Genomic DNA, 12,530 nt, shown 5'->3' with positions numbered 1-12,530 from the left:
GACTTAAGTAGTACTTTAAAGTATTTTTTACTTTAGTACTTTACACCACTGCTAATGAGTCGGGATGGCCCTAGTGTTAATGGAAGAATTCCTGACTGCTCTACACTATTGAGTGCCTAGTCTTTAAGATCTGGTAGGAACTCAGTTGGTAAACACGTCCAGCAATAAACTAAAGGTATGGGGGGAGGATATACGAGAGAGGAAGAAAAGATTTGGCCTCTTGGAGGAAAAGCGTCTCAAATATACACATACACATTTTTCAAACATACACATGTTAACAGGGGAGAGTTAAAGGCAGGCACTGACTGTCAGAGGGAAAGAGAGAGGGAAAGAGAGGGAGAGAGAGAGAGAGAGAAAGAAGGAGAAAAAGAGAGAGGGAGGTAGGTAGGAGGGGGAGGAATATGTGACTTGAGCATGTGTGTGAGATAAGAGACAAATGGAGAGGCGAGTAAAAATCCAGTCTACTGAAAATGTCTGTTCATTTGAGATAGGGATGCAACTCTACAACAACCACCCCGAACACTCCTCTGGTTTCTGTGTCCATAAACTGTGGGAGAGAGGGAGAGGGAGAGAGGGAGAGAGAGAGAGGGAGAGAGAGAGTCAGAGAGAGAGAGAGAGAGAAAGAGAGAGAGAGAGAGGGAGAGAGAGTCAGAGAGAGAGAGATGGAGAGTGAGAGAGGGAGAGAGAGAGAGGGAGAGAGAAAGAGAGAGAGTCAGAGAGAGAGAGAGAGTCAGAGAGAGAGAGAGGGGATTGGTCAAGGAGATGGATGGATTGTGTGTGACCATGTGTCTGTGCGTGTGTGTGTGTGTGAGAATCAGGAGGTGTGTGCGTTAGTGCGTGTCAGACAGCAAAGAGAGGCGCAGTTATCTAGGATTTTGAGCCAAAAGAACCTCACTAACAGAAAGAGAGAGAGAAAGAGAAACAGAGGGAGAGAGAAAAAATAGGAAGAGAAGTCGAGGGGATGAAATTGGTATATAGATAGATAGAAAGAGACATACACAGAGATCGGGATTACAGTAAGATTAGATTAAAAAAAGAGATAGACATGGAGAGACAGAAAAAGATGAAGTTCACACAGAAATAGAAGAAGGTTATATGGGCAGAGAGTGGAGGGACACCATCCAAGGCTTCAAACAAAGCATCAAGCCGACAGACTCAGGAGTGGAGTAGAAACCCATCAAGTACAACTATTTTTTTTTTAAAGGACAAGTGGCACCAAAGAGGTGTGGGCACCCAAATCCAAGAGGCTGGCAAGGCGGAACTGCTTTAAGGTGAAAACCGGTGTCGGGAGGCACAGTAAACGACGAAACTCAGAGTTGTCTGAGAGACTGAATTCTGCCAGCTTTTCAAATTATTTTAGTAGTTTTCCCATGATTCTACTGGGCTCAATCGGTGTGGTCCCACTACTGCTGTCCCTGTGTGTGGGGGTCGTGTTGTCCCCCCCAGACGCACCCCCAGTCTGTCCCCACCCCCCTTGCAGGGACAGTTTGGTGGCCGCTCCGCCTGCGAGGATAGGGTCAGGGGGGTGTGAGGGGAGCCCTGGGACAGCGGGCTGCAGGGTGGTGGTTGCCCCCCTGGCTGCCTCCGACCCCCCTCTGAGGGAAGAACACAGACAAGAAGTCCGACAGGTCCAGCCCGAGGTGAGTGACATCACCAGGTCAATCTGAGGTCATTTCCTGTGCTTTTCCCGGTAGAATGAGTGAGGTATTGATATAACTGACTCAGGTATTGTACACACCAAACAATGAGTATTCTGAGCTGGGTGGCACAGAGGAAGGCCTGGACAATGTTTGCTCGGTAGGGGTGATTAGATAATGCTGGTGCAGAGTCTCTGAGTCTGACACACCATGTCCCTCTGGTTTGTGTGGCAGGGGTGTAAAGTTTAGGCCGCTGAAACCGTGACTATGGACATAACGTCACTCAGCCAATTTAAATGGAATTGAGCCCAACTCTGTAGCATAGTGGCATAGACACCCACTGGGTACACATTGGTTGAATCAACGTTTCCACATAATTTAAATGAAATGATGTTGAATCAACGTGAAATAGATGTTGAATTGACGTCTGTGCCCAGTGGGTAGTATCTGGTGTCGTAAGTATTAGTGTCAGTGGTATAGTATGTGGAGAGCGGGCAACAGGTCCCTACTCTGGGGATTAGGGGCACTCTTCACTTGGCACCACTTGACAGATGCTTTCCAGAGATAACAATCAAAGTGGGAGTAAAATTAGGCTTGGGTTTATAAATGTCCTCATCATATGGCTTTGCTGAGCTCATGCAATGACAGGTGTTCCACTGACATGGCTAGGAGGGATGTAAGCGTGACTGAGTGATTGAGTCTGTGGCAGTCATCTACTTTGCATGCCTTAGTGCCGGTTTGTGTTTGTGTGATGTGACTGTAAATGCTGGTACATGCATGTGTGTGTGTGTGTGTCATGTCATGACTGTAATGCTGTGTGTGGTCTCTGCAGGCAGGGGATGTGTCGGAGCGTCTGTTCCAGTTGCAGCGATGTATGCATTCCTTCCAGGAGCCGGGGGCCCCCAAGGGCCAGGCAGGCCAGGGAGGGGACACGCTGGGGGCCATTCTGGCTCTGATGGCTGCAGTGCTGACAGAGTGTGACCTTCACTGTCACAGCCAGGCCCTCAGGGCTATGGCCAGACGACTGGGTGAGGAGCATGGCGAACACACACACATACACACACACAGATGCACACATTGTTACTACCTATCTTCTCTCTTTCTGTGTATCCTCCTGTTCATTCTCTTGAACCCTCTCCACACAATGACAGTGTCTCTCCTATCTCTTAAGAGGGCCACACACACTCACAGTTAACAAAGTCGTAGTGAGGCCTGGTCTGTGTCGGTCAGAGGTGAGTGCACAGGAATGCAAGGCTCTGTGTGGGATGAGTAAGGCAGATAGATAGTTCACTGGTATCTCACAACCCAGTTCACAACTCTTTAACCTTCACAAAACCACCATATAACTTCTACAACAGATCAGAAGATAACTGCTATATGTAACTACAGTGGGATGAGTCCTCAATCTCACACAACCTCTTCTTGTTTTATGTGTTTAGAGGGGGCAGCGGTTGGGAGAGAGGGAGAGAAAGACTTGCTACTACTATTGAGAAGCATCACACAACACCCTCCAACAGGTGAGAGCAGTGTGTGTGTGTGTGTGTGTGTGTGTGTGTGTGTGTGTGTGTGTGTGTGTGTGTGTGTGTGTGTGTGTGTTTACTTGAGTGCTTGTGTGCGCATGTGCGTACAAAATATACAGATGTAAGAGCGCAAGTGTGTGTGTGTGTGTTGCAGTTGCCCCCTCAGTGAGGCTGCATCCTCAGGACTGTGCTGAGATCTATCGTTTGGGGATCCGAGAGAACGGAATCTACACCATCCAGCCTGACCCACACAGACCTGCAGTCGAAGTACCACATAATACTTACACACACAAAATGCAAACAACCTGTTTGCTGTATGTGTGTTATGCACCATCTGTAGAGCTTGGAGGGGAACATGCAGCGAGAAAAAACAGACAAGGAGGAAGCTGATGTTACAGATTACAGTAGTAAAGCAGCCTTGTTTGTGCAAGCCAGAACGGCTCACAGGAGCAGGAGCCCAAGGCAGCTTGATGTACAAGTACACCCTCTGGACAGGATGCTAGTCTATCACAGGGCCTTACCCCAAATATATCTCCTTACTGCTGAGTGCTAAGCAGAGATGCACCGTGTTCCATTTTTACAATCTTTGGTATGACTCGGCTGGGGATGGAACTCCTAACCTTCCAATCTCATGGCGGACACTCAAACCACAAGGCCACTGATTACAGAAAAATGTCTCAATGAGTTACATACTGTATCTCAATAATCACCCCGTATATTCTCTCTACTATTGGCAATGGTCAGGGAAACGTCATCATTATTGTGTCGGATGTCCAAGAGTTGTTACCTTTGCCCCTCCCCAGGCAGAGTGTGACATGGAGACGGCAGGCGGAGGGTGGACGATGTTCCAGCGTCGGAGAGATGGCTCGGTGGACTTCAATCGGACGTGGCAGGAGTATCGCGAGGGTTTTGGTTCCCCACAGGGAGAACACTGGCTGGGGAACGCAGCGCTGCATGCTCTCACCAACACTGGTCAACACCTACTGCGTATTCAACTGGAGGACTGGCACCAGCAGAAACGCCAAGCCACCTACAACACCTTTAGGGTGGCAACAGAGACACAGAAGTAATGGAAACACACAGATAGATAGGAAGACTAAGATGTACAGTGTATATTATACACAAATTAAAGAAATTGTTTAACTCAAAATCAAAGATGACCAAATATATATATATATATTTTTTTTACAAAAGTGGGATAATGTCAAGATCAGTTCAGGTCCCACGGCATCTGAATGTGAGGATAGGTACTGCCTGAAATTAGACAGTGCCTATCTTTAATGCATGTATCTGGATCTACACAACTGATGGAGTATGACGTGGACTCATCTCAACATAAGACCTCTTTGGAAGTCAGTAAACATCTGACAAACTTTGATTTTGGAGTGAACATATCTTTTTAACATATAATAAACTAATACACTCATGGTGTTATGCTGTGTTCATAACCAAGTGGGAATGTGACAATTTCCAGTTGTGAAGTAATAAATATGAGTTGGATGCATTCACATGCTTTGAACTCATTGAGATTGGCTAATGGCAAACAAGTTGCAGCAACTATCAACTAAAAGTACAGCTGTCGTGCTCACAAACAAATTCTATTGTTCAAAAACACTTTTATAATAGATAGCTTTTTATAAATTGCATTTTGTTGTTGGATGTAACTTCCGAAAATACTGTTATTGAGGTAATTTCCTTAGTAGGTGACATCAGAGGTCAATATGTGGGAGAAGACAGAGATCAGGGATGATAGACGAGTGTCCCACTAGTAATTACCAGTTGGAGGGGCGTTCAAGTGTATTTTCCTAGTCGTATGTGGTAAATACCACCTTCTCACTTGGTTATGAACGCTGAGTAAATGTTGTCTCTCCTTCTCCCAGGTACCGTCTGACAGCACGGGAGTACTCTGGTGACGCGGGAAATGCCCTGAGCTACAGCAAACGCTACAACCACGACGGCCGAGCGTTCAGCACCAACGACCGTGATCATGACCGCTACACCTCGGGGAACTGTGCGCAGTACTACGGTGCGGGCTGGTGGTTCGATGCCTGCCTAGCGGCTAACCTGAATGGACGGTACTACCGCGGGCGCTACAGCGGACTGACCAACGGCATTTACTGGGGCACCTGGTACATCCTGACAGACAGCCGCAGTGGAGAGCGCTACTCCTTTAAGAGTGTGGAGATGAAGACACGCCCACGCAACTTCTAATAATGAATGACTTGGGAGCAGATTGAAATGGGACAGTTAATGTGAAGTAGCAATCTATAAAATGTAGGCTTACTACATACTCTGAGTCAGGTTCTGTATATATAAATCTAGCCTGGTCCCAGATCTGTTTGTGATGTGCTCCAGCCAGGGAAACACTCATCTGGTTGCAGAGTGTGTGAAGGTTATTGTTAACAAGCTGATGACTGGATGTTTGATTCACTGGATGATGTTGGGATAGTGAGAGCCACTAAATCACTTCTTCCAGGTGTAAATATAGTGCTAAATGGAAAAGTGGTTAGATGTCTCTGTCCTTATTTATAATTCAAGTATGTATTGAAGAAGTTGAATTACACCATTAACCAGCAGACTATGTGATCATAAAGGCTCATGGGTTCCTCACCCCTGCTTCATGTGTATTATCCATCAGTCAAGCCAAGTACTTTGCCACCCCACATCTTTTTGTTGTCGTGATGTTTAAATGGCAGTAAAGTTTTCATACAGTATGTTATGCAAATCTTTCCACAAATTTGAAATGTAGAAATGTACATTGACAATCATGGCTTTAGTATAGAGAAATTATTATTGAAATACATTTCTATAACATTTGTAACCATTGACTTGAGTTATTGTGTCTCTGAATATGGTTTACCAGTATTATTTTGGGCAAATAAGATATGTCAACATATAAAACACAAAAGATGAACAGATTCTGCCTGAAAATCAGTTTGAAGTTATGTAAGAAAGGTACTTGACATCCAGGTGTCCTGTTAGGTCTACACGTATCACATTATACACAGGTTTAATTCAATCACCCAAACAAGCATATTCATTTCATCCATCTGATAATCTCTTATGGTGTCCCTATTAGGAATGCCTCAGTCTCAGCAGGAGTTGTTAATAGATCCAAACCAGGGAGAATTAGCTGACCAGGAACCTAAGTAAAGACCCTTCACCCTAAGCCTGCATCATGTAGCAAATTACATTTGACAGAGTATGTGACAGTACCTGTCAGTTGAGTACAGTACTTTAGCAAAGCACCTCTTCATTTTTCAGGTCTGTAGTTTCACAAAACAATCTAAGTTACACTATAAAACTTAGATAGTCAGAGTTTCATGGTGGCTGCTTCTCCTGTTCCCTCCCCCCTGGATATAGGGTCAGCTGGTGCCAGGTTCATGCAGAGGGGGATCAGTTATCAGTTGGGTGATACTCAGACCCCTCAAAGCCATGGCCCGATAACATGCTAACGTGCTAATGTACAACAGAGGGGCAGCCGACAGCCAACTCAGCGCTCTCTACCCCTAGGTCTCCAGGCCCCTGTGTTCTGACTCCAGCTGTGGGATTGCTCAGCCAAACCCTAACTGTCTTTTCGTTTGAAATGATGCTATGACAGTCAACAGAGAAGAGCTCAGTTTTGGTAAAGGGCCTCCCCTTCTCCTACCACAAATAACCTGTCACAGCTTTCACACTGTCCCATACCAAAGTCCCACACAATGATGGCATTAGGAGCTCACACACTTTCTGACACACAGAGAGAGAAAGACACACACACATACTCAAATATTCACACTCACACACACACACACACACACACACACACACACACACACACACACACACACACTGACCCCCGGCTGGCCTTTGGAGTTGGCGTCAGACGGGCGGCTCCCTCTGGCTGTGGTTTACAGAGCTTTTTTGGGAGTTTAGAGTGTGTGTGTGAGCAGTGTGTGTGTGTGTGTGTGGGGGGGGGGGGGGGGGGTGCAGAGTGTGTGCGGGGATGTGAGTGTGTGTGCGGGGATGTGAGTGTGTGTATGGGGGATGGTGAGGCTATGTGGGGGTGGTGTGTGAGGGGGTGTGTTAGCTGCTTTGCCCGTTTTAGCAGTGTTCGCGACGAGCTGCCAGTCTGAGTGGCTAATAATAACAACGAGGTGGATTAGACGGACGGACATACCGCAGGTAGGCAGGCTCTCAACTAGCCACAGTATTTCACACACACTACCTATACACACAAACCAACAAGCACAAACACATACTGCCTGCAGCAAAGCAAACACAAACACTGTCATCAGCATAGCAGACACTATATGCAGTGCAGTTCTTAAATACGCAAACTTGACCACACAGTACTTCTGCATAAACACTACTTCCAGAAAAGCACACACACATTCATGCTCATGCACGCACATACAAACATGCACACACATGCACACACAAATGGGAGGTGCATGATGTGCTTGGCTTAATAAAGACAAGCCTTTATTAGAGATGAAAAGGCTTCAAGCTGGCTTCTCCCCTCACAGACATGGTTTGATCATACCGCCTCAGTTATCATTATCTCTCTATCTATATATCTCTCACACACACATACCCACACATACACACACACTCCTGTGATGTCTCTTTTGCCATGTCATTGATTGACAGTTCTGGCTTTAATGTAACTTGATGTGGGATAAGAGACAATCTGCCCCCTTGTGTTTGGAGAGAACTGTTGATCACTGATACCTGGGTTGAGTTATAAATAGTAAAACCAAACCAGGCATATTGTTCTCTATGAGGTTCATTAGCTATTAGTACTGACAAACTCAGACCTGAAAATATTTAGTTAGGATCAAAACCTAACAGGTTCACTGCCACTGGTACAATCAACATTACATGACGTCAACGGAAATGTAGTATAATGGAGTTACAGTAATATTCAAGGGCAATGTTTTGTGGGCCTGCAAGAATCGCTGAACTGAGTTGAACATGTGGAAATTGAGAGGACTATCTCAGAACATATGAACATATGACAATGGAATATTGGATCACTACACACAATTAAGATCCCTACATTGATGATTAAAAACACTTGTCACTCAGTAACTCCTCATACCTGAAAGCATCTCTCTCCCCTTCTCCTCGCCTCCCATCAGTGTTGTTTTTTTTTTGTGACCAATTGATTTATTTATGCATTTTTTTCATTGAGGGGACTTACAGGTTGAATATACAAATTCATATAGTTTCATATTTAGTTCATATCATATCTCCACCCCCAACCTCCCATCCCATCCCCTCAAACTAATCCAACCAACATGTTGTCCTCAATGAGGGGCAGTCGTTTATGAGATGCCAAGGTCATATTTTTTCCATATTCTGTTCCAGTTAAATGGTTGTTCAGATTCACTTACATTTGTGGTCCATACTTTGTTAATGCCTAGCTGAGAATATGAGCTTTCCAAAAGTTGTTTATATATTATAGAAATGAGTCCTTTCGGTAGCCCAGATAATTTGTTTATGAATCCCATCATTGGATGGTTTGGTAGTTGGGTTTCCCAAGGGACTCCATAGACCAGCATAGCTGACCTAAGTTGTAAATATAGAAAAAAAGGAGTTGTCTGGTAATGTTTGTATCTTTCAAATCTTGTGAATGTTCTCAAAAATTACTCTCCATGATATTGGCCAGGGTACGGATTCCACATTCTGACCATTTGGGGGATGCAAGGCATTACTGAGTGATTTATATACACGTTTGCAAACATTTCTAAAAACCTGTTTTTGCTTTGTTATTATGGGGTATTGTGTGTAGATTGATGAGGGGAAAATAATAATTTAATACATTTTAGAATAATGCTGTAATGTAACAAAATGTTGAAAAAGTCAAGGGGTCTGAATACTTTCGGAATGCACAGTACCTGGTAAAATAATGGTTAATAAACAACTCTAAGAGGGGCCCTGTAAAATATGTGATTTTTCCCAAATTATGTTTCATATTTTCCTAAATTATGTTTTCTTGTTTATATATTTTATCAATAGCTAGAAGGGGGCGACATGGGAAACATTGAACTGCAGAAATTCAACCATAAACATATTCATTTGGACAACAGATATTCTGCCGGTTAAAGGAACTGGAATGTTTGTCCATCTACTGAGGTTGAGTTTCATTGATTTGAGCGCTCTGTTAAAGTTTCTGGCAATGGTTTTACCTAAGGGAGGAAATATATCTACTCCCAAAGATTTAAACAAAACAATTGGGATTCCATAAGTAGAGATGAGTCCTCCATTGGGGGTCTTGAGCGACAGTAGGGCTAATTTGAGATGAATCTGAATTTATCCTATGATCTTCAAAGCATTTTGGAGAAATTGAGATACATTGCCTAGAAAAAGCTAAATAATGTCAATGTATAGTGAGATGAAAGGATCAGTATATTTAAGGGAAATTTGTGGTGTTCCCTTTGATTGACAAAGTGCCTGGGCCAGGGGTTCCATGAATAATAAAAATAGTAAAGGAGAAATCGGATCGCAGTCTGCTGCTTCTAATGATTCTGAACAGAGCAGAGCAGATATTGCCTGTTATAACTATGGATGCGGGATTGGCATATAGTATTTTAATCATATTAATGGAATTGGAGCCAATTTCCCATATTCAGTCTTGTTGACATGGGAGGAACCGAGGGCCCAGGGCTGTGTCACCACAGTATCCTGGCACGGTGTCTGGAGTGGGATGATAGCGGGGGTGCTGGAGGGCGAGAGGGGCACCTGTGGGCTGAGCTGCCCAAAGGCCGGAAGCCCAGCCTGGGCAGCGGTTAGCCAGCAACATCCCCCCTGAGAACCGCCATATGCCGCTGGGGGAAGTGGCACATGTGACCCGCGACGTTTCAACAGCTCTGGAGCACAGAGTACACAGTGTTACAAACAACAACCTGCCTCCCCTCACTTCGACACTGGTACTAGATAGACATTGGGCTACAGTGACCATGAGAGTCAGCAGACAGGCGCTCTCACAACCCACTCTTTTCTGGTTCTGTGCCAACATTACCATGGTAACCTCAAAGCACTACTGGTGATGTTCAAGAGCAATATATGATCAAGAGGGACTCAGTGTTACTCTTTTTCTGATGTTCTTGTATTAGATAGAACCTTTTGGGTACACGTGATATAAGCCTACATTCAGTTGGCCTGTTTAGTTGTGTAAAGTCCAATACATACTGAAATACTGTCAAATAGAGCGAATGTTATACAAAGACACCCAACACAATGACACTCATCCTGACCCAAACAGGCCCAATGAATGCTTGGGCCTAGATTTAAAGCATGATTATATATCCAGCCTTCCATGGAGCTGTATCCTGACACACCCAGCAGGTCTGAACACACTAACCGCCCCCAAGAGCAGATCTCAACACCAGATGGCAGTGTTGCTTGGGGATGACGCTTGAAGTCAAGAGAAGGTTCTGGAAAAAATAATCTCTTTCTGATTTGTACCAAAAAATGAATCTGGGAAAAAACTAGCCAAAAGGCCTAAAAGGTTCATGCGAATACATAGAGGCACGGTGCCGCTACGTGCAGAGGCACAATGTGTAAGAGAGGTCTCCGTCACCAGACAATAGAAATGGTGTTTTGTAGGAAAATAAACAGTAAGGGAACACACCAAACGGCAGTGTGTATAAGAAACACATTGTGGCGGAGCAGAGTGGAGGGTGACAGGGGACACGATCAGTGCCTCTCTATTGGAATAAGAGGCTGTTCCCACCACACTGGGTCTTGACGTCGTGAGAACTCTGTCCTTATGGTTCTCTGGCTGTATCATAGCCACAGTGGACGATCAGCTTAATATGATAACATCCTATAGCTACTGTACAGAGATTTGAAGAGTATTTGGGGAAAATGCATTCCAACCCTTTTAGTGCTGGGAATGACACACCCAATAATCGTGTGACCCTCTAAATAATCTGTATGTCAGAATGCAGTTCAACCACGACACACCAGTGGGTCCTAATGCGATCTTTAGGAACTGTTGAAAGTATGTAAATTCATGAATATTGAATAGCCATGAGAAAGTCATATGATAATAGCTGAGGTTGGCATTCCCACATCCAATCCTGTAGATATAGAGTTTAGACTATCTTGCCTATGCTGTTCTGTACCATCACTCATTCATATCTTTATGTACATATTCTTTATCCCTTTACACTTGTGTGTATAAGATAGTAGTTTTGGAATTGTTAGGTTAGATTACTCGATGGTTATTACTGCATTGTCGGAACTAGAAGCACAAGCATTTCGCTACACTCGCATTAACATCTGCTAACCATGTGTATGTGACAAATACATTTGATTTGATTTGATTTGAAGCTTCTGCTGACATGAGTCATGCTAAACCTCATCTCAACACTTGGGGCACTAGACCCTGGCCTAAGGGTCATGAGGAGCGCATAGAGTGAGGGGATGGTAAGAAAGCGTGGTGACGTGATTCAGAGTCCCTGGGCCTCAAACCCTTATTGTCCTAAGCTGAGAAATGAAGCCTTGGCTCTCAGCTACAGAGGCAGAAGAGGAGTTGTGAACAGAAGAGGAGATTAGAAAAGGGGATACAGAGAAAAGGAAAAAGAAAGCTCAGTATATGAGAAGCAGCAGTTTCTCTTTTTCCCTTATGAAGGGATGCAATGCACTCTGGGCCGCAAGCAAGATGAGGTGAGTGAATTTGGGGAGGGAGGGAATGTGAGTGTGTTGTGTGTCGGGGGGAGGGGTGGGGGTGTTAGTAAGGTGGTGGGGGGTTAAGAGTCCGTTAGGGGTGCCCCTCCCTGACCACCAGCCCACTGAGAGGGGACGGATGTGTCTGCTAATAATACCGGGCCTGCGGCAAACCAGAGCAAGGCAGCATTCCGTTAGAAACCGGATCCCACCAGAACAAGTGTATCCTGATGTGGTGAGTAGAGGGGGTAGGGGAGGGAGGGAAAGAGAGGACAGGGGCGCCATATGGCTGGCATCACTCTCCTTCTTTCTCTGTTTCTATCGCTCTCTCTGCATTCACAGAGGTGGCAGATGGGTGGAGTGAAAGAGGGGAGAGGTGTGGTGGAAGTAGAGGGGCTTTTTTGCGGGAATGGGGGTTGTTTTGTTGTGTAATTGGTTGGTAACATTGAGTAAAACCTTCTCAAATCAAATGTGTGCAGTGTATCTCCAACCACAAACTCCACAACAGGCCTTCGTTTATGAGTGCTTCGTCTGGTGAGCTTGAACCAAATCCATGAACAGAGTTGTTCTCACACACTGGAAATGACTGCTAGCCAAATGAATGATGACACATACACACACACCACAGGAGGTTGGTGGCTACTTAATTTGGGAGGACAGGCTCATGGAAATGGCTGGATCGGAATAAGTGGAATGGTATCAAATACATTAAACA

At 44.9% G+C, this 12,530-nt stretch overlaps 1 protein-coding gene across 1 annotated transcript; it reads left to right on the top strand.

Moving 5' to 3' along the window:
- Positions 1–832: 832 nt before the first annotated feature.
- On the top strand, positions 833–5,978 carry LOC110528141 (fibroleukin). The gene is made up of 6 exons (XM_021609962.3): positions 833–1,640; positions 2,470–2,665; positions 3,077–3,154; positions 3,312–3,424; positions 3,961–4,223; positions 5,038–5,978. The coding sequence occupies exons 1-6, from the start codon at positions 1,371–1,373 to the stop codon at positions 5,366–5,368; spliced, it is 1,251 nt and encodes a 416-aa protein (XP_021465637.3). The 5' UTR covers positions 833–1,370; the 3' UTR covers positions 5,369–5,978.
- The last annotated feature ends 6,552 nt before the right edge of the window (positions 5,979–12,530 follow it).

This window comes from Oncorhynchus mykiss, chromosome 7 (assembly GCF_057628025.1).
Source record: "Oncorhynchus mykiss isolate SJ-2025 chromosome 7, ASM5762802v1, whole genome shotgun sequence".
Taxonomy (NCBI): Eukaryota; Metazoa; Chordata; class Actinopteri; order Salmoniformes; family Salmonidae; genus Oncorhynchus; species Oncorhynchus mykiss.
This window is presented reverse-complemented; position numbering and strand designations above follow the sequence as displayed.

Excerpts from the sequence above, each read along its gene's own strand:
- LOC110528141 (XM_021609962.3), top strand. The coding sequence starts at position 1,371 with ATGATTCTACTGGGCTCAATCGGTGTGGTCCCACTACTGCTGTCCCTG. Across the intron at positions 3,155-3,311 it reads CACACAACACCCTCCAACAG|TTGCCCCCTCAGTGAGGCTG; the intron begins GTGAGAGCAGTG and ends TGTGTGTTGCAG. Across the intron at positions 3,425-3,960 it reads CACACAGACCTGCAGTCGAA|GCAGAGTGTGACATGGAGAC; the intron begins GTACCACATAAT and ends GCCCCTCCCCAG.